The sequence below is a fragment of the Phragmites australis genome, chromosome 7, assembly GCF_958298935.1.
Source record: "Phragmites australis chromosome 7, lpPhrAust1.1, whole genome shotgun sequence".
NCBI lineage: Eukaryota > Viridiplantae > Streptophyta > Magnoliopsida > Poales > Poaceae > Phragmites > Phragmites australis.
Genome location: NC_084927.1, coordinates 24,875,778 through 24,898,459, shown reverse-complemented (window position 1 = coordinate 24,898,459; position 22,682 = coordinate 24,875,778). Strand labels below are relative to the sequence as shown.

The window sequence follows — 22,682 nt, the reverse complement described above, 5'->3', positions numbered from 1 at the left end:
GGGGTTCAGCCACCAGCCCAGTGATCTCCTTGACAGTCTCAACATCTTTAGCATAGGAAGGGATCCCAAATTTTTTATCCAAGTAGATTTTAGCAGATTAGTGATATTCGTGTCCTTCCCAAGAGCACTGATCTTAACATTCATGTTGTGTAAGGCCAACTCCGCCGAGTTAAATCTTGTGAAGTTTGTTAAGGACACTTTGTTGGGGAACAAAACCATGAATTCATTCTCATCCAGCTTTCTAACTTTCCAATCCCATTTTGGATCAATGAGGTGTTTGAGTTTAGCTTCAATTTTGTCAACTGTAGCCTCACTCGTGAGGACCGATAGCATACCAATAGTTTGGAAAACCTGGGTTTTCTCTATTGGAATGTGGATGGAGTAGAAACCCAGATTTGTTGTTGCAAATCCAAACATTTGGATTTTCCTACTCTTGCCAAAGTCGGTTGCACAATCCACAGTCATGTGGCTAGTCTGCTTACATTTGTAGTAGACTCGGTCATTTGTGCAAACCGCTTGATGGTGCCCATCTTGTTGGCATCTAAAGCATCAGGTCTTTTCTACCGGCTTGGTTGGTTTAGCTTGTTTACCTTTGAAAGCGTGGTGATTCTGAGCCCATTGGTGTTGACCTCCTTGCTATCAGTCTATCATTCTCCCTTCTTGCCTACCTTCTTTTCCCTGTGGTCCGCCAAACTCCCCCCCCCCTTTCAAATATGTACTCCCTAGCCCCAGATCCATGGTCTCCTTGGCCGGATTAGGACCTAGGCTCACCAAACCCACACACTTGGCCACCATGGCCTATGGGGTGGTGGTCCTCCCTCGCAGAAGAAAGGGAGCTCCCTTGCTCACTCCAGTGTTCCGTTGAAGCTTGTATCGTAGATTGCGCTCCCTGTATAGATCCTCACCAAGAAGATCATATTTGTCCATCAAAGTCTTCTTTAGCCTTCGCTTTCCCCAAGACCTCCCTTGGTCTTGATCTTGGCGGCGAACCATGGTTCTTCCCTTGACGCTTGAGCAACGAATCCCACCATAGCAGTGGAAGATCCATGAGCCTCACCTTCCTCGCTATCGCGACGAGTCTCCTGACCTTCACACGAGTCACCGGGAACCCTAACCCAAGATGTGTGGTGGCTTTGGGGATCCAGATCCACGAACATGGCGTTGGACGAGTCGAGTGGTAGAAAATATCTAGGTGGGAATATTCACACCGTGTAGGTATTAGAGTTTTTGTGGGCTGGGTTGGGCCTTATCTTATTGGGCCAGCGAATGGCACTTGCCTCAAGTCATTTTCCCCCAAACTAGATCCATCCGGGAGTGGCGGCGCCGGCCAAAGCTTCGGACCACAAATCCCATGCCTCTGTGCCATGGAATTATCCAATCCGGAAGACATGTCGCCCATTGCGTGCTCTCAAAGATCAATGGATACTTAAATAGGTGGTGTTTGATTACCTTCGCGAGATGAGCGTGTTCCTCCTGAAGCATCCGCCGTGGTTTCGTCGGAGATGCCAGCGAGCTCTCCCTCAGCCGCCGAAGGATATCCGCTTAGGATGGGCACATAGGGTGTGGAGGTAGACGGGATCTAGATACCTCCTTGTTTGGTGATGACGCTCCCTGCGTCAAGGAGCCCCCCCCCCCCCCCCGAGTTGTGACCACCCTGACCAACGAAACCTCCACTCTCAACAATGGGTGCATAGTCGAGGTCCCACTGCCGGTAGCAGATTCGTCACCTCTCCCGACCAGATGTATCTCACCCTCTCCACGGGGGTGAGATCTTGGTCCAATCTCCTTCGATTGGAGCAAAGTGGGCGTTAGAGTTAGTTCCTGAGAGGAACTTGACGAAGGAGTGGAGCGGCCTGCCACCCCAACTAGGGCACGCGAAGGCGTCCTTTGGAGCCTACGTTAGTCACACGAGGACCCCGCCGATGGAGAAGCAGTGGGCGCCGAAGGAGCCACCGTCGCGGCCCGCTTTTCCCTGCTCTCCATTTCTGGACATCCGAACGGCCTTCCTTTTTCACTCATTTTCCATGCTTCTTTTAATCAGGCAAGCACACCAGCTATCAAGGTCTTCGTAACAATTCATCTAGAAAGGTCTCTTCGATTCTTTCCACAATTTAAAAAGTATCGGCACTCGCTTCTGCTTGAATAGTAAGCAGTATAACTATCGAGCAAATCACGGCGCATGGCTCTCGACGTAAACCGAGTGAGTTAAGCCTTGTGCCTTCAGCCCTTTACACAACAAGAAGTAAAAGATGAGACACTTTCGGCGTCGTCTTCTACTCCAATGTTCCATCGAAAAAATATGGCATCCAGCAGGTCGGCAGGTGATTGGCGCCTGTAAACAAAGTTGCATCAGTCGTCACCATTCTTTCGCAAACAAAAAGAATTAATCGCCAATGGGATTTGTGACAAGAATGCTGTGGATGTCACTGAGTAGTACCTGCACGAGAAGTTCTGAAGACCTGAGATCTTATCATGATCTGATATTCTTATGCCCTTTCCTGGAGTCGATTGTACATTCAGTTACCAGTCCATGCCCGGTGAATGGGTTGCCAGAAAAAGCGCTCCTAGTCAATGCCATCATGATCACGAGTGCAGGAAAATCGGAGTGAAAACATGCTGCTGCCTCACATCGTTACCGAACACCTTTACTTCGTTTCTTGAAAATCGCTAGGCTAGATACGGTGTTGTCAAAGCAATTTAAAGATATTGGACTCGCTGATGAGTAAATGTTGTAGCCACATGTTGATGACTCCAGAGGGTGACAATTTTTTTTCTCCTTTTGTTTTTAGCTGCGCACGCCTCTGTAAGCAGTGGCATTAAACTCGATTCCATCTGAAACTAAACAGGTTGCAGATCAACAGGCTTGGAACGGGTTTTTTCACATGTTTTATGTGATTAATGGAAGCGTGAAGGCTGAACTCAGCCGGGTTAGTCGGACATGACTTGACCATGCGGCGGCACGGCGCGTTTTTGGCGCCAGCACGAGCAGAAGCCTTCCTTGTCGGCCGGCGGCAGGAAACATTCTGGTTTCAGCAGACTGGCAGCGCCGACGCCCTTGGAACCAAAGCATAGAACAAGTCAGTATGCGCGCGTGAAGCTGGGGAGATTGGTCGTGCCGTCCCTGAATATTTGGTGTGGTTCACGATAGAAAACGCGCAATGAACTTGAAGATTTGGGTTGGCGGGAACTTGTGCCCGAGGATGCTAGCCGGTGGTCCAGGTGGAGGCCAGAAAACTTCGGTCAGAGAAGGAAAGTGGCTCGAGTCAGAGCAGGGAAGGTGAACAGCAAAAGTGCGGACCACCCAGGAGGACACGGTCAGCGATGAAGGGAGAATGGTGGGGAGCAATTGGGATGACGACCGGCCGCTCAGGCATGGCTGAAAAACATATTGGTCTTGGCGCGTGCCAAAAGACGGCACTTTTCGTGTCGTTTTAAACACGGCAGCAGCCTTTTTCACGCTGCTAACCGCGATCGTATTCAGCACTCCAGAAGTTCGCCGGCCTGAGCTTCGCCGATCTTATTGGTAATATGTAGTGTCCTACTTACAAGCCGCCCATATGAGGCCTGACCACTCAAATCAGATTCATGCAACAAAGCCAGCTTTGCAGAGAACTCATATGGCAGTTGCCGCTAAAATGGTAAGTACACGACCACCCCGGTAGCACACAATTCTCTCGCCCGAATGATTTCAGATTTCAGATCACAACATGCACATCTCAGCCCAAGATAATGCAAACCACTGAAACAATCTACCATTTGGACAAGTCAATTCAAGGTTCAGATAAGGCCCAGACAGACACAACCATCGGGCGGATGGATGAAACCAGCAGTTTACGGCAACACTAGCAAACGGTTTAATACTATAACGTAGTAAGAGCGCAGAACCAGCATCATACCACTAGGAATGAACATTAGCACTACTCAGTGCTCACGACACCGACCGATGTTAAGCGCCACAAAAGCAGGAACATCAACTGATGCACACCAGAGCCACCCCCAGTAAGCAGAGAACCTAAGCCCTCTCGCCACGGATCCTCCTAGCCAACACCAGAGCCACCTCCAGTAAGCAGAGAACCTAAGCCCTCTCGCCTCGGATCCTCCTAGCCAGTTGAATGTCCTTGGGCATGATAGTCACGCGCTTGGCGTGGATAGCGCACAGGTTTGTGTCCTCAAAGAGACCCACCAGGTACGCCTCCGCAGCCTCCTGCAGAGCAAGGACCGCATGGCTCTGGAAACGCAGATCAGTCTGCACAAACAGAAAAGGTTGAGAAAAGGCTCCTCCTAGTTTACTTGAGCACAATAACAGTATGAAAACAAATCTCACCTTGAAATCCTGGGCAATTTCCCTAACAAGCCTCTGGAATGGAAGCTTCCTTATGAGCAGCTCAGTGCTCTTCTGGTACTTGCGGATTTCACTGCAGAGTCAGGTATGAGATTCAGAAACTGTCATTTGGAAACACTTAAAACGTGTACTGTAATAAAAATCAAAGAATATTTTACGCACCGAAGAGCAACAGTCCCAGGGCGGTAACGATGTGGCTTCTTCACTCCCCCAGTTGTGGGTGCAGACTTACGAGCAGCCTATCAAAGAATAAAATCCAGTAAGTTACTGCTATGCAAATAGAACTGACATGATCATCAAAGTTGGATATTTATAAAAACATTGTACTACAACATAACTGCCAAACAGTAATAAAAGTACTGGCATAAGAAAGAACAAAGTATTAGCAACAAACCTTGGTGGCTAGTTGTTTCCTAGGAGCCTTTCCACCCGTGGACTTGCGAGCAGTTTGCTTGGTACGAGCCATGAGTCACCAAACTATGGTTTACCTGAATACTGCAAAAAAATTGTAATCAGTCAATGGTTAACCAAACTTTAGATTGTTCCTGAGTTCCTGACACATCAATTGTATTACTAATTGATCATGCAGAGGTTCAAATACCCATTTAGAATTATTATTGCAGGATGGACCAATATAGTTATCTACTTGGGAGAAATTCTACATTACAACTCTCATGATGCTTCCAATCTATATGCTATATTCAACTATATTCAACTCTCATGACTCATGCTGAACAAGTACATGTTTATATTTTACAACTATGAATGATAAACTGCCAAATATTGGAAATACAATAATCTCCTAATCAAAATATGATAGGCACCTAAATCTTTCAATCGAAATTGACAGACAACATAGACCACTAAAAAAATCAGTTTCTTATTACAGTATCAAACATCATGCCCCAACATCACAAATACAAAATCTATACATCCTTCAGATTTTCCACAAAAAACTGAGCATTAAAAAAGTGATTCATCCATAGCATGCTAATGTGAGACACCCCAGACGTGATATATCAATAATGAGAAAATAGCAAATATAAATGGTGTCACATTAACACATGGTGATGCCTAGGTTTGAGCACAGCAATTAGCAGATTTTCAAATAACCACATCAACCTCACTACCAATCTTTCATGCAGCGATACACACACAGCACATTTAAATTACCTAACATCAGTAGAAGGATTAGTACACCTACTAATAATTCATTGAAGGATTAGATGACTAGGATGGCTAGTAATAGTTATCAACAAAACATTCAAAGTCCCACTACCGTAATAACATTATCACAATCCATATGCCTAAGTATCCAGAGAATCAGTGTATATTGAATCCAAAGTCCAGTCATGGTATCAACTCAGAAACATCTCAGTTACAAAAATTCTTTAAATGAGGACCCACTTTCACAAATCATGCACACGAGTTATTCGAAAATTGATAATACTACAGCGCACATGAAGTTACAGATTTGCGGTGAATTCTTGATGCCTAAGCCAAGCCGCAGACCATTTATGTCTACGAAAACATGCGATTCCCATCTACATAGATCGGTGATACTCGCTAAACGCAGAATCCGCACCAAATAGGCACAGGTAACCGCACGTAGACGATATTAAGCATGAGAACCAAAGATTCCTCCAAACAATCACTCTAATCACCAAACCCCAATCGCGCCTAGCATTCGAACTTGCGGCGCGCCCTTGTAGCCACCAAAGCAAACACAGCACGGCGAGACTAGGCACAAATCATCAACCGAAGCGTCCGCCACAGGAACCAGACTATGGGAATCGAAAGAGATCGAGCGAGCGTGATTACCTCGAGCGCCTCCCAAATCCCAAATCGGCCGAGAGGGATTGCGACCCGCGATGCTCCCCCAACCTGAGGATTAAAACGGGCGATTACTGGCGGCGGCGGTTGGGTACGCCCTATATAGGACGACGGCCACGTCTCTGGTTGAAGCGGACGGCGGAGATCGGTTGCTTCTGTGCTTGGGCCAGCACGACCGGACGGTGGATAGCATCGGTTTAGCCGTGGCGTGGATCGCGGTCGGCGAAACTCGCGGTCCTATTGGCTGGGACCTGGACAACGGGGATAATGGATTTGTAGTTGTACATCGGATTAGGGTACGGCGGGCGTCGGGGCTGTTTGGTTCTTTTGCTTGCGAGAATTTAGCTCGGATACTTTTAGTAAATTTGACTTCCGTTTAATTTAAAGTTAAAATTTGATAACATCTTAGAATATTAATTAGTTAGATTTTTTCTAAAGTAAAGTTAGATAATATTTAAATATCTAAAATACCTGTTCTAATTTTGACTGATCAAATTTTTTTATTTGATTTTAAAACAAATACTAACTGGTACGATACTAGTTTTGGTATAAGTAAATTTTAGTTTAAGGATTGTTTGGTTCAGGTTCGATGCTCGTTGAGTCATTCGTTAGTGTGCCCAAGCCATTTAGGTAATGTTTGGTTCAACAGACAAGCGTTGGATGAGATGGTTCTATCCAACTTTTTGGTTCACGGACGAGGATGGATAGGATCATACATTTTTGCTTCAAATCCTGGAAAATGAGTCGGACGACACCATCCAATTGCCTCATCCGTGCAGCCGTGCTTTTCCGTGATGGATAGTACTTGTGGCTAATTTTTCTTTTAACTATCGATTTTATTTCAGAGAATAAGAGTAGTTTAAAATTTTAAATATTTTAATGAGCAAATTAGATCTCATTAGTAATACATTTTAATTGATTTGATAAAAAAACATAAGTAAATTTTAATTAAAATTCTCTAAAAGAAACTTACTTTTATAACTTCTAGTACGTTTTAACGCCATAAATAAATTTCTAAAAATCTGAAAAAATTGACTAATTTTCTTCTCATGTGATGTATTAATTTATAAAAATGCATCAACTCAACTTATATAATATATCAATCAAACATAAAACTGACTCATCCTATCTACTTTAATCCCACCAACCAAACAAAATTAACTCTTCTCGTTCATCTAATCAAACAGAAAATTAAACTATTACATCTAAAAACAAGAATAAACCCATCCCATACAACCTGATCTCCAACCAAACACATCTTTACCCACCGTTTGGTTGAAAGCACATGTGTTGACGAGCCCACACGACGTCGAAGGAAATACGCCCACGTTAATTTATTTTCGCACCCAAGCGCGAGCGCGACGCGAAAACGTCGGCCAAAACACGGGCACGCCGGTGCGTTGGCGTGGCTCCAGCACCCGTCCGGCGTCGATTTTTTTCGTAGGTACATGATGATGATGTTGTGTTGACATGTGGGGACACTTTTGGCCACGCCATGAAGCTACGGATCGCGAGCGACACTGCTGCCCCGTACGACTGAAAAGGTAATCCCAATTCATTCCCAAAAGGAAAATACAATTCCGTTGCGGGTATCGTTGGGGCCCAGACTCTACACAGGTTTTTTTTTATCCTGAAATTCATGTTGAAATTTGTTTTTTGTTTTTTATTGTACAAGTGATATTTTGGGTTAAAATTTTTGTGAGAGCTAGATGGTAGTATACTCTACACCATAATTGTTTTTTGAATTTTTCATAACTATTTACATAGTGTTTTGAATGTTGAGAATAATATGATATAATATTTATTTTTTAACATATCATCCATTAGAAAAACGCTAGGTTTATTTTTTAAAACATGTCGCCCGTTGGAATAGCTTTTATCGCTCTTCTGTCAGCCGGCAAACGCCTATTCACACTATTTTTTTTCAAACAGATGCTAAAAATTACTAAATTTGAAAATTAAAAAAATCGCCACGGAGCTGCCTAGCCTGCCTTGCTAGGCCTTCGCATTTCAGTATTCCTGGCCTCGCCGAGCCCAGGACGCGAATCAGAGTCCAGCCCAAACAAAAGCCGCAACGCACTCTTTCTTTTCGGTTCGTATTTCGAAGGGCTCCTTGACAGAATGCAAAAGGACCTTACGCGTATCAGAGCAGCAACAAATACTCCCAGGCATGGTGTCCTGCTCGTAGCGCCACTGAACTGAGAACTGACGGTGCCGTTGGTCGCCCGCACGAATTTTGCCAGTATACACTGTATAGGTAGATTGAGTGTGATTATATTTATCGAAAAGGATAGTGTTTAGTTCTGCTTAGCAAAGTTAAAATTTATAAGTTTTTTTGAAAATCGGTTTTTGCTGAAAACTGATTATGACTTTTAGTTTTTATTAATGGTTGGTTTTTACGAGAAATTTTTAGGCTCTCAGTACATCAAAAGCTATAGAAATCACTCACAGCTAACTTATCAATTTTTTATTTTATTTTATCAAAAATATACTTTTCATTTTTTTCAAAAACTAACAATAAGTCAATCTATTTGTTTTAGTTTTTGATTTTTGAGAAGCAAAACTAGCAATAAGTTAAAACAATCAGGGTCTTATTTGCTTATATTTATCTAGATAGACTGAGCTAAATTTTTATTTGTTTGACCGAATATGAGGTCATATAAGCAGATGTAAGAGTTAAATCTACAATCGATTGCTCGTATAAAGATGATTTTATAATATTAATGAATAGATTCGTGTAGTGAACAAATATAATAGTCTATATCTACCGAACCAAACCGGAGAAGTCCTCTATTTCTGTGACAGTGACAGAAGCTGGAAGAAGAGTTGAGGTTATCCACTCATTGTTTTGCTCTGCTGTCATCAGGTGCAACTGCCCTTCTTGGAACTGCATTTACTGTGATGTATCTGCTTTTACATTCTTCTCCTGTGCGGTTTAGGTAAGAACTGGTCGTGGCATCAGTTGCCTTTGCTGTGTGCTGACGATGACATGCAGCTTATTTTAGTCGTGTAATTGTGTTTTGCCAATTGGCCTGGTCCAGCCAAATGGCGGCTGTCAGGAAGGTAATGGCAGACAGATCCACGCAGAGCTGTACTCTTAATATATGCTTGGAGTGGGTCGGCTCTCAACAAAAACAGTCTAAGTACAATCAACACCACCAAAAAGGACACCGGACAACCAACACCACCATATAAGTTACCAATCATTTGTGACACGCAAAATTCAAAATTAAACAACATATTGTGTATATTTGCTGAAAAATAGATAATATTTAGTTTTATTTATTAATTTAGCATTCGTATTTGACACACGGTGTATCAAAAATGTATTTTTATATATCATGGTACACTGTGTATCTAAAAAGCTATTTTTGACACACGGTGTGCCGAATACGGTATTGTTGCCCGTATTCGGTACATCGTATGTTAATAATGGACTGTATTTGGCACACAGTCTATTGTATGTCGGTACCAAAAAGTGTTTTTGGTACACGGTGTGCCGAATATAGTCTATTTTTAGCATACGGTGTACCGAATATGGGAAACAGTGCTATATTCGGTATATCGTGTGCCGGATACGGATATTAAATTAATAAATACATGTCTATTTCAGCAAATACATCTATATATATATATATTGTTTAATTTTAGATTTTTGCCGTCATACGCGGAACATGTAAGATGAACTCCGTACATGAGCACTGTTTTGCAACCGAAAACTGAAGTAATGCCACAGCCTACTGGAGTACTGGTAATCGAGGATGGACTGGGGGATTATTAGGATATATACGGGCTAGGCCCATTTCATTTTAAGAATACTTCTTAATAAATTTTAAAGATCCATTAAGAAGATGGAGGTGGTGTGTTTAGTCTCACATTATTAGTAAAGTTGGAGGAAGACTAATTTAGAAGGAGTTGTGTCACTCGTCCCATTAGCACAAGAACACGGAGGTGCATGTTTTGCTGAGCCGAATGAGGGTGCACGATACCTGCACGAATGGTCTGTTGAAAATCAGGTACAATTGCTTGCACAAGTGTGCCATCCTTTTTGTAATTTTATTCTTTTGCTGTATGGAAAAACGGTCCATGGTTATCTTTAAAATAAATCATGTCGATCAAGTGTCCAATTGCAGCGCATAACCGAGTTCAATCGTGACATATCTCAATCACATGGGTTTCTCTATATATACCTATTGACTTTCACCACCAAGGATATATGCAATTAATGTTTTGTCTCTTTTTGCTCTGCTGCGCAGCCACAACTAGTCTACTCTGTCCGGCTACACCACCATAAGTAGTGTATTTTGTCCCGTTGCATTGGCGTGCATCGACAATCAGGAGGGCAGGTATCCAGGACCCGTCGTTATTGAGATCATGTACCGGAAGAGTGCGACTACATGTGATCTACTTCTTCGTCACCATCAAGTGCTCGCGTTATGCTTCCTGTTTGTCGTCACCTTCTGCATCGACATTATGGGAGCTTCTAGTCTCTCGCTACCGATCAATACATTCGATACGATCAACATTTATTTAGTCATGTTTATCATACTGAGTAGTACTTTGATGTTCCTATTAGCGAATACTTTTAATAGTTACATATACAGTTCTATTTTATACGGGTCTACTCTGTAATGTCGCTACATCATGATGTTAGTCTACCAATTTCTATAAGCTTTGGGTGACCATTACTATTAGGGTGAGGAATAACCAACAACTTGTCCAACCCATCTGTTCTAGCCAAAATGGATCTCACTGCCTCCTCTGTTCTCAGCATCTCATCACAAGTTGCGATCACATCATGTCTACGCATTATTACCAACCAAATATAAGCTGACATTACCACATCTTGGCTTTCACTAGAGCCATCTGATGTTATTTCCAGAGAGGTGGTTAGTCTCATGCCTAAATCAATTTTTTTTCCCAACAGATCTCTCGTTGACAGGGAAGAAAAGATAGGAGAATCTGAACCTTTCCCCCCTTCCCCTAGCCGTCTCGGCGTTTCCTCTCTTTCCACTGTTTGCAGAGACAGGTGAGGTTTGAAAAGCATCTTTTGAGATGACAGTATTCTCTATCTCCGCGAACCCCACCTCGGTCCAACAACTCTCGCACATGCCCCATGGCGCAGGGGTCCATCCTGGCATGTGGGCGGCACTGATAATAATGGGATGGATCCCGATGCAATTCCCTAATCACTCGACACTCGGTGAGCTGTGAACAGCAGAGAACCAGAAAGCTCTCTCCTTTTTTTGTTTCTTTACGGGCTGAGAGCGTTCATGATAAATGTAGATCGTAGGATGTTAATAGTCAGTCGAGTACTATTTTACTAAGCTGTTTTGAGTTCAAGACACATCATCATCTTAATAAAATCCTAAAAGAACATCCTTCCTCTTCCTCGGTACTCATAGATTTACAAGATCAAATGTTACAGCAGGAAATATACAACAGCTCCTCATATAATCCACGTCTACTAAAACCTGACACTGCTGTCTCAGCTAGATGATCACTGATGCTGGGTGCAGCACCAACAGGCTGGAAGAGTAAGGGATGGATCATCTAAATGAACAGTAGCATCAATTTGAAAACAATCGCTTCAGACATTTCGTCACCAAGGTATTCCAACATACATTTTAGAGGCTTCACCTGCCGAGTAGTGTCAGCGAGCAAAGCAACGGTTAGCTGACATGCGGACCCACGACCTTATAGCCACCGCATTCAAGTGAAGACAACTCTGTTCTCAAGCCAAGGAATCGATCGTTCACCGTTACAAAGCTCGCCATTGATCCATCAGCATTACCGTGATCGATCATTCACGGTCGCCACGCAATTCCTACCGAGAAGACCTCTCAATCATAGAGCGAGAGACATGCGAGGCAATCATGCTGGCAGCTGCATCGGCGCTGTACTGCACAACGGCGCAGCGGCTGCACAGTTCGGTTCAAGCAAAAGTTGCAGCTTTATAAGACCCACGCCTCGGCACGTCCTCCCACACACACTCGCACTCCCTCCTCGAGCGCGCAGCACAAGGCAGGAGAGAAGCGAGCCAGGAACCTAGAGCCTTCCACGCAATGGCTGCTTCTCCCCTCGCCGTCCTCTCCGTCCTCGCCCTCCTCGCCGTGGCCGCCACGGCGCAGGCGCCCAGCGGGGCCCCCGCGGCCGCGCCCATGGCCCCGGCGACCCCACCGCCGGCATTGCCGCCCCCCGCCCGGGCGCCGGTCGCCCCGCCCACGACGGCGCCCGCGCCCGCGCCCAAGGTCGCGCCCACCCCGGCTCCCACGCCGTCCGCGTCCGCGCCGGCGCCCGAGGCCCCCGTCTCCTCCCCTCCCGCGCCCACCCCCGAGGGGTCCCCCTCACCCTCCGCCGAGCCGTCCACCCCGGCCAACGGCGCCGCCGGTCTCCGCCCCGCCTTCGCGTTCGCCGCCGCCGCCGTCGCCGCGGCCATCTACGCCTTCTAGATGATCCGCTGCTCCTGGTCTCTTCTGTTTCTTGACCATTTCGTCGTTTCTTGCCTCCGTTTTGTTTTTCTTTTCATTTTTCTATCCTCACACTGGTGTATCTTCGTATGAACTGTTGTAATTATGATCATTGATTTAAATTATCCAGTTCTCCATTCTTATTAATTGTTGGCATCTTGTTTCGTCCTCCGGCCTTCATGGTTCTTTGGGCTAATTAGTTTATCTGCTTCCTGTGTGACCAGCTAAGAACAGATTCATAAAAGATGCTTTTTTTAAAAGAAATATATTTACTAGGTGGATTGGTGTGTCTTTTTTTTTTGGCAGAGCATGGTAAAAAAAAGGCTAAGAAAATTAGATTCATCAATTTTAGACATCTCTATATTTATTTATGAATTTATCAATATGTAACACATTTATTTAATTATGAAAAAACAGTAGTACTTTTATATATAAATATAATTTTAATATGTAGACAACAGTAATACGAAACTAACTAAATTTGTTATATTGTTTTTAAGTTTTAGATATTTTCCTATGTATTTTAGATTATTTTAATCGATTTATCAATATAACTATTATTACTTTCATCATTTTCTAGAATCTCATAAAAAGTATGTATACGCGCGTGCATATATATATATATATATATATATATATATATATATATATATATATATAATTACATAGTATATATATACATGTGGACCTAAAAAAACAATAGCTACCGTACCTTAACCTCATAATTGCTTCAAATCTTAGCCATTTAATATATGTAATAGATATATATATATATATATATATATATATATAATTACATAGTATATATATATATGTGGACCTAAAGAAACAATAGCTACCGTACCTTAACCTCATAATTGCTTCAAATCTTAGCCATTTAATATATGTAATAGATTCCGGAATCAACTTAAGACGTGCAGTCAATAATTTATTATTACAGAGTTTCAGGCATATGCCCGGAAATAACAAGCCAACAAACGGTTTTAAAGGCTAATAAGTTAAGAACTCGTGGAGTCTGATCTGAACTGTTACCTCTACGCGAAATCAAATATATTGTGATTAGAAACAAGGCAAGGACTTTGGATTCCTCCTTCAATGAAAAGCGCGACCAAAATTTTGTTGGATCAGTTATTAAATTATTAACTCATCAAGATAACAAAATTTTAGCAAGGCCAAAAAAAAAAAAGCAAGGACAATACAAATTAAATTGAACAAAAGGATGAATCATGGTTTCCCAGGACGATACGAGAAGCAGAAGGATGAGAAGCCATGTGTGAAGTGACGCCCGTGTCGAGGAACCAATCATTGTTGGAGTAGGGAGCCTGCCCCGGCAGATCGTGCAGCGCGGAGAAGAGGGCAGGCGACATCGACAGATGCAGGTACGACGCGAAAGGAGCCGGCAAGGCGGACGAAGGCGCGGCGGCCGGCGCGAAAGAGGCCGTCAGCATGTGTAGCGGCTCGGCACTAGAACGAGCGCCGAGAATCCCGGCACTCGGCGACCGCATCTGCAACAGAGGATAGGTCTAGACAACTCCAGTCCACGGATTGATGCCGGAAACTCATGCCGTTGGTGGTGCAGGAGATGGAACAGACACGCCACTGGTGTTGCCAGAGGAGGCCTCATCTTGGCAGAGTGAGCGAGATGATTTTCTTCTTGAAGCAGGTAAGAGAGAGCGTGGAGAAACGACATTGGCGGCACCTACGTAGTGATCGTGGAGATGGCGTGACTGAACTTGGAGTTCAGGACTTCAGGAAGCGCAACATGTTGATCACGAGCGACTGATCCGTCACCGGAGCACCAACGTCACGCAAAGAGTAGCGATAGTCTTGAGGCAGCCGCAATACTCCGTGGCGCTAATGGATCCTTGGAAGAGGCTATGGAATTCCTACTGCGCGTACACGGCACCATGAATGAAGTGCTCCAGAAAGAATAGTTAGACTCAGTTAGATCTAATGTGATGGGCACATGCGAACGAATATTGATGAGTTGAAAGAGGAGCTGGCCACGGCGAGAGGAGCAGCTGGTGGAGGAACAAAGGGATTGGCAGAAGAAGCAGAGGAGGAAAAAGAGCCGGAAGCCATGGAAGGGAGGCAGTGGAGAGTGCAGAGAGCATCGGTAGGAATCTGATACCATGTAAGATTGTGTGCAATGTGTTCAGTACAATTTATACAATGTACAAGCTCGATCCTAACATATACTAGCTGGGTCAGTGTGACTGATTCAGTGCTTCTACACAAATACAAACATGCATAAAAAAACAGTGACGCTTCAGAAGCAGTTTGAACACATCAACTCATTTAGCTCTGTAAGGCCACCGGATATTTTCGCAGACCTCGTGTGGTTCATCAATATAGCAGAATTTCTCACGGAAAATATACCCATAGGCCATAGACATCTGATCGAGTCAGATTCATCACCCCTACGGCCCTACCGCAGTACACAGTAGCTATTCCGGCTCTTTGCGCAGACCCCAGCTGTCCTGTCCCCCGTGAGCTGGCCGGCCACGAGCCCACCACGATCCAGACGGCAGCAAGGAGCTTGCCCTGCCCGGCCCTCTGCGGCGAGCTACTTAAAAAACTCTCGAAAACCTGTGTGCTTGCGAGCTGTGCGCCATCAGAGGTGTGTTTGTTTATAGAACGAGGTTTCATCGAGCTAGGTGCTGTAAATAGCTCCAGAACAAGTAGGTTGTACTAAGTTATATTGGTTAAAATAATAATATTTAATTATTTGTATTTGTTTAGATAGATTAAACTGAATTTCTATTTGGTTGATTAAATCTAAGATAGTATGAGCGGATATAAGAATTAAGATTGTGATTGATTACCTATATGAAAGTAATTTTGTGATACAAATAAGTAAGTTTGCCTGTATGACATCAACAGGCTATAGAGTGAAGCTCGAATCCTGTAACAGAACTTGGAAATACGTTTCAAACATGTTACTTCTCGAGTTCTTGGTTGTTCGGGCGATTTGATTTGTCGGATTTGCAGAGTTGTGAGAGTTTTTAGAGTTAGTTTTTCTGAGTCTGTTGATTCTTCTTGATGCTTAATTACTCAAGTCTCTTCTGAGCTTTGGATATGATATAGGATACTAGAGTATATGAGTTTTAATTTGCTTTCTCGTTTGAGTACCATATGCTCGATCCGAGAATTATCCAAGCTCAAGTTTGAGAAGAACCTTATTTGTACTCATTATCGGTATGGCAAGATGGTTACCGCGTCTCACCCACTAGTTAATTTGGTGATAACTGAATGACTGAGAGAACTTCTCCATATGGACACTATTAGTCTTTCCCGGATTCGTTCAGCGGGTGAAAAGTGGTATGCATTTATCATTGTTGATGATTTCTCTCGCTACTGTTGAATGTTCTTTCTTGTGAGTAAGGATGAAGTGTTTTCATACTTTTGGAGTTTGGCTTTAAGATTGTTCAAAGAGTTCCCTGGTGCATTAAAAGCAATTCACAGTGATAATGATACTGAGTTCAAAAATTATCTCTTTGATGCTTTCTGTCTTGAACATAGCATTGAGCATCAATTTTTTGCACATACATTCCTTAACAGAATAGCATGATTGAGAGGAAGAATCGCACTTTGGTGGCGATAGTTAGGACGATGCTCAATGAGCATATGACTCATAGAAAGTTTTGGGTAGAGGCTATTAGCATATCTTGCTATATCTATAATCAGATTTTCTTGCACTCGATTTTGAATTTGACTTCTTATAAGTTGTGTTTTGTGAGGAAGTTGGAGGTTTCATATTTGAGAGTTTTTGGTTGTCAATGCTTCATCGTAAAGCGTGTCAATCTTAAAAAGTTCGAGTCGTGTTCTTTCAATAGAATTTTCTTGAGGTATTACCTCTATGGTTATTCTTACATGATTTATAATCTTGACACTAACATCATCATGAAATCTCGTGATGTAACTTTTGATGAATCAACCACGTGTACTAGTTCTACTTTCAAGTGTGCAGGTGACAAAGAGATTGGCGAAAGCATATTCGAAGATGGCAACCTTCCAGCTCTCGATGATGATGAGAATAATCTACTACTTCCTTCCATCACACCTGCTTTCAACCTGGCTCCTACTTTCTCAACATCGGTAGAGGGTCCTGCAACCTTTACTTCTATTTTAGCTGCTTTTGAGTCTGCACCAGCGGTAATTGAAGGGGAGATTATCTCACGACGTGAGGCTCCTTGACATATTCAGCGGAGACATCCTTCACAACTGATGATCAACGACCTTGAAAAGAGGGTAATAAGGTCCACGATATGCTTATTTCACAGATTATGCATTTATTGCTTCTTTTGAGCCCCATAATGTTAGATACACTCTTTCTGATTCAAATTGGTTCAATGTCATGCATGAAGAATTGAATTTTTTTTTTAGAAAAACCAAGTTTGGGTCCTTGTAGAGCCACCTTGAAATGTTCATACTGTAGGCAAAAAATGAGTTTTTAAAAACAACAGGGAGAGGATGAGTCTGTAGTGAGAAACAAGACTAGATTAGTGGTTCAAGATTTTACTCAAATAGAGGGGATATACTTTGAAGAGACATTTGCTCCAGTGGTTAGATTACAAGTTATTAGGAGCCTTCTAATATTTGCGGCATCTGAAGGTTTCAAGTTGTACCAAATTGATGTCAAGAGTGTTTTCCTAAATGGTTCTATAAAGGAAGATGTCTATATTAAGCAACCTCAGGTTTTGAGCACCCTAAATACTCACATAGAGTTTACAAGCTTCAGAAAGATTTGTATGAGCTTAAACAGGTGCCTAAGGCTTGGTATGATAGGGAGCATAGATATGTGATGGGGTCGGTGGATAAAATTTTGTTTTCCTTTAAGCATGGCAATGATTTCCTTCTTGTTCAAATATACGTGGATGATACCATTTTTGGTGGCTCTTCTCATGCACTTACGGTCAAGTTTGCAAATACTATGAGTAGAGAATTTGAGATGTCGATGATAGGCGAGCTCAACTTCTTCCTTGTGTTGCATATCAAACAAAGCAAGCAAGTACACCGAGGATTTGCTGAAGAAGTTTGACATGAGCGATACGAAGCCACTGGTGACACTGCTACCTCAATTGTGCTTGATTCGGATAAAGATGGCAAGTAGGTAGACTAGCGCGAGTACAAGAGCATGATTGACTCCCTCCTGTACCTAACGGCGACAAGACCCGACATACATTTCGTCGTCTGCTTATGTGCCCGCTTCCAAGCATCACCAAAGACATCTCACCGCCAAGCGGTGAAGCGCATATTGAGTATCTCAAACATACCCTTTAGTATGATCTTTGGTTTTCTGCATCTTCTTCTCTCTTGCTTCGTGGTTTTTCGGATGTGGATTCTGCTGGTTGCAGAATTGATAAGAAGAGTATCTTTGGTACCTGTCATTTCTTAGGTACCTCTCTTGTTTGTTAGTCTTCTCGCAAATATTTTAGTATTGCACAGTCAGTTGCTGAAGCTGACTATGTTATTGTTGCTAGCTGTTGTTCTTAGATTTTATAGATGGTTGCTATCTTGAGGGGTTTTGGGTTAAATTTCAAGAGTGTGCCACTTCTGTGTGACAACACCAGTGCCATAAGGTTAGTCAATAACCCAGAACCAAACACATAGATGTGAGATTCCACTTCCTGTGAGACCACAATAAGAAGGTATTAACTTGAGATACATTGATGTCCAACACCAACTTATCGACATTTTCACCAAGCCTCTAGATTTAACAAGATTTGACTTTTGAGGGGAGAGGTTGGAGTGTGCCATCCCTATGGCATTGTGTAAGGGAAAGTTATATTTGTACATACTCTATTTTATTTTTATTATTTTTACATTGTATTTTTATCTTGTAAGATAATTATAGTAGTCGAGCTTTGATTTGTATGTTTTCGATCTTATCTATTGCTATACTTGAATTTAGACTAAGTTGAGTAGTTGTGCGGAGTAAATTTTTATTCTTAAGCTTCTCTTGATGATTTGACACGAAACATTTCAAGCAAGTTGGTTGCTTATGTTAAGGCTAATTTGATGAATATCTTGTTCTAGATCTCTTGGTTCAAGATAGTGGATTGTAGAATATTGTACTATATTTTCTGTCTTTAATAAATGTTTAACTCATGATATAACCTTGGAGGAACATGTGTTCCTTATGTCGCAAAGGCACTTCTTGACTTGATCATGTGAAAACTTGATAATTTGTGCAAATTTGAATAATATTTAAAAATCAAGTTTCTAATGTTAAAATCTGATCCAATACGGTTATCTTGATGCTTCATGTGATTTTCCAAAGAAGTGAACACATGATTACTAAAGTCAACTTTAGGATAAAATGAATTGCAAAGAAATATGCCTAATTGTTCAAACCTTTTAATCATTTGATCTAACAAAGTCTTGATTTCATATATGAGTGTTTACAAAGCCTACTATTATGAATGCTTGTTTGTCTAGTTTGAGATTGAAATTAGCTAGCCCTTAATGCTTGTATTGCCTCGGTATGAGTGGATGCTTATATGGTGCCACTTTTAATATGATTCGACTATGTGAACTTAAATGTGCCAATAATTTTTCAGTTTAGCTTGTATAGCTTCATATTGTTGTGACACTGTATCTTTTTGAGCTTGTGTGCACTTGTGAGCTCCACATGCTACTTTTCATAGCCCTTTGATGTTTCTAGCATTTGCAAATGCTTTGTGGTATACTTGTGAAAGCTTATTAGAATTGCATATTTATACATTGCATGATGCTTTTGTCCTTGATATTTGCATTGCCAAAATAGGAGAAAATATGCACTAATTCACAAAGAAGAATTTTGCATGATGAAAGTGGGAGAAAATTTTAATGAAAAATGTGCATTCATCAAGAGAGAGCATTTGTGCTTTTGTTGGACTTTTGAGGTTTTTAGCTTGCCTCTGCCTCTCTTAGTGCTTTTGTAATATTTTTTTATGCCAAGTAACATGGTTTGGTCTTTCTTGAATTTTTTTTTCCACTTAGATGAGCTTTTCTTGCTGTTATTCATCAATCCAAAATCTTTTTGCTTCGAGGGTTATCAATTCATTCATCAAGGGGGAGATTGAGAAACCAAGTGAATATATGCCTTGGTTTATATGTGATGAGTGATTGATAAGGTTGTTGTTTTGGTTTGTCGATTTGTGAGATTGCATAACTTGTCTATGTACTAAAAATATGATTATTACTAATTAAAGTTACACAGAAAAATAAAGTTGGCGTGTTTGTCTCTGAGTTTAGGAAAATTATACACGCTGAATGGTCTAGCGCTCTAGAAATTGAACACGCCGGAAGGTCCGACGTTCAGATGTGATTCACACCGTAGCATTTCCAACTTAGGAGCAAAAGTTGGTGTACCCGCCGGATGATCTGACGCTTGGGCAGTATACACGCTAGAGCATTTCTTGCAGAGAGACTAAAAATCGACTCTTGGTGACTTATATTCGCTAGATCGTCCAACGCTCGAGCAGTACACGCCGAATGCTTCACCAAAGTATTTCTTGCAAAGAGGTTGTAGAACAAGTCTGGAGAGGTTGAGCGCGCCGGATGGTCCGGTGCTTAGGAGATGTGTACGTCAGATCATCCGGTATTCATGATTTGTTTGTGATGTGCTGATCAACTTAGGATTTTGCTTTTGACTAACCTGTAATGGAGTTGGAGATATGTGTTTGCTTGTCTTATGTCATGCAGGTGATGGATACAACTTGGCAGCCGACGAAGGGACGATCAGGGCAAAACAGGGTGCTTGGTGCCAGACGATTGAGGAGGTCGAGCGGAGTCAAGAATGATCCTAGCTGTACACGTGGAGATCGAGCAAAGCATGAAAGATAGATAGAGATGGTGTGTTGACAAAGTTAAGCGAATGGGATGCCGGTGCAAGTGACAAGGTGGCCCGAGGGATCGGGAGTGGGAGAGACTTGCCCGACGGTCAAGATTGCAAGACAGAGTGCACGTGTCGACCTCAGGTGGCTTGCTTGAAGTCAAGCAAGTGGCAGTGAGTCACGCTTTGAGAAGCGTGCAAGGGATTTTGCGGTTTGGTCACAAAACCGTGGGAAGGATGGAAGTGCACGTGATGTCATTATGAAGTTTGCGTCGAGGCGAAGCTAAGTCATGAAGGCAGCTCGGTCGTCCGATGGATGGATGAGAAAATAGACCAAAATGTTGGTGGTCGGTGGGAGTATACTACAAGAGAGGGGTATATAAATAGAGTGGAGGACTAGTTGAGCCATTTGAACTAGTCATTTGAGCCCCTTGAGCTATTCATATGAGAGCGTTGTGTTAGAGTTTTAGAGGAGAGGAAGATGAATATTTAGCCTATATATTATGTGAGAGTGATATGAACAAATCTTTGTAATCCATCTAAAATAGGGTTGATCTCTGCAAACAATGAAATTTGTGTTTACTCTTGTGCTTATATTCACCTCATTCTACTTTTTCTCTATTGGTTTCCTTGCAAGTTTGCAAATTTTCTTTTTTAGTTATGTTTTTGTTCCGGTTATTGAGCTGAAAATTTTCTACCTTGAAAAGTTATTCTTCTTGTTACTAGAGGTATAAAATTCACATATATATCTATACAAGTTGATCTTGAATTCTTTTGCCTTTAGATCATCAACTTGAAGAATTTCTTCTACCGGTGATCTTTTTTTCTTCGAAGGTTTCTTTTCTCAAGTTGCTATCTTTTGTGACAATAACCCGTGAGATGAGTTTCAATGAAACATAGGGTTCATATACATCTATAAGAGTCATATGTTTTTCTAGATATTTTCTTAGCAACTTGATTCTCTCCGGTTTTGCTTCCGCTATTGTTTTTTAGGTGCGTTTGGTGGTAAAAGGAGAAGACCACCCGTTTTGTAAGAAATTGATAAGACACGTATTCACTCTCTTCTAGTCGTCATTCTTGATCCTATAGTTTTATGGTCAGATGTCGCACGCCAGCTGCAGATGCAGGATCTGAGCCACCTGCTGCTGCTTTGGCCTCTAGTGCAATATAAATTGGTACTAATAAGTAGTACTATATCTATTTTTTTATTTGTCACCAGTTTTTTACTGAAGCAATTTTAACCTTACGTTTTTTCTTCGACAAGTTTATGAATACTTAAAAGATAAAATACTAATGAAATACATTTCATAATGAATCTAATGGTATGAAAGTTTTAAATATCTATAAATTTTTCATAGAAAAAATATAAGATCAAAAATTGCTATAGTAAAAAATTAATAATAAGTAAATAAAAATAGAGGTAGTAAGTATTACTCCATGGTTTATATGCAAAGTTCGGGGCATGCATGCAAGAGCAATGTGCATTTGCTGGACAAAGAACAGCATTTTACCAACTTACCGTATCATTTTTTTTGGCAGCACAGAAGTAGTACAGAAAAATACTATTTGTTGGCCGAGCTCACGAGTTGCAATCAAATTTACCTTTTCTTGTGGTTCACAGAAAGTTAGTAACTGTACAAGCTCATGGCTAGGAAAATATCAAGGGAGATAAAAGGCAAATGACATGAAACGCGTCATTATTGCCTCTGCAGTTTCCTCGTAAGTTTGTAATTTTTTTTTCCGTTTTAGTTGTTGAACTGAAATTTTTTCATCTTAAAAAATTGTTCTTCTTGTTATTAAAGATATAAAATTCACACACACGCACACACATGTATATATATATGTGTATATATATATATATATATATATATATATATATATATATATATATATATATATATATATATATATATAAGTTGATGTTGAATTCTCTTGCCTTTAGATCATCAATTTAAAAAATTTCTTTTACCGGTGATCTTTTTTTTTTTGCTTCGAAGGTTTCTTTTCTCAAGTTGTTATCTTTTATGGTAATGATCCGTGAGATGAGTTCCAATGAAACATATATATCTATAAGAGCCAGATATTTTTCTAGATATTTGCTTAGCAACTTGATTCTCTCCGTTTTTGCTTCCGCTATTGGTTTTTGATGTGCGTTTGGTAGTAAAAGGAGAATACCACCCGTTTTGTAAAAAATTGATAAGACACATATTCACTCCTT

General features: G+C 41.7%; 2 protein-coding genes across 3 annotated transcripts; one reads left to right on the top strand and one right to left on the bottom strand.

The window, feature by feature from the left end:
* Window positions 1-3,830: 3,830 nt before the first annotated feature.
* On the bottom strand, window positions 3,831-6,315 carry LOC133924327 (histone H3.3). Of its 2 annotated transcripts, XM_062369809.1 has the most exons (5): window positions 6,164-6,315; window positions 4,737-4,837; window positions 4,505-4,581; window positions 4,325-4,415; window positions 3,831-4,246 (listed from the first exon to the last, which is right to left on the bottom strand). In XM_062369809.1, exons 2-5 carry the CDS (start codon window positions 4,806-4,808, stop codon window positions 4,076-4,078), a joined length of 411 nt encoding a protein of 136 aa, XP_062225793.1. In that variant the 5' UTR covers window positions 4,809-4,837; window positions 6,164-6,315; the 3' UTR covers window positions 3,831-4,075. The 2 variants fall into 2 exon arrangements, with proteins under 2 accessions (XP_062225793.1, XP_062225792.1); XM_062369808.1 differs by having other exon boundaries at window positions 3,831-4,415.
* A 5,925-nt stretch (window positions 6,316-12,240) lies between these two features.
* Window positions 12,241-12,627, top strand: LOC133925506 (classical arabinogalactan protein 4-like). The gene has a single exon (XM_062371411.1). The coding sequence runs from the start codon at window positions 12,241-12,243 to the stop codon at window positions 12,625-12,627; it is 387 nt and encodes a 128-aa protein (XP_062227395.1).
* The last annotated feature ends 10,055 nt before the right edge of the window (window positions 12,628-22,682 follow it).

Excerpts from the sequence above, each read along its gene's own strand:
- LOC133925506 (XM_062371411.1), top strand. The coding sequence starts at position 12,241 with ATGGCTGCTTCTCCCCTCGCCGTCCTCTCCGTCCTCGCCCTCCTCGCC.
- LOC133924327 (XM_062369808.1), bottom strand. The coding sequence starts at position 4,808 with ATGGCTCGTACCAAGCAAACTGCTCGCAAGTCCACGGGTGGAAAGGCT. Across the intron at positions 4,582-4,736 it reads GGAAACAACTAGCCACCAAG|GCTGCTCGTAAGTCTGCACC; the intron begins GTTTGTTGCTAA and ends ATTCTTTGATAG. Across the intron at positions 4,416-4,504 it reads CCTGGGACTGTTGCTCTTCG|TGAAATCCGCAAGTACCAGA; the intron begins GTGCGTAAAATA and ends CTGACTCTGCAG.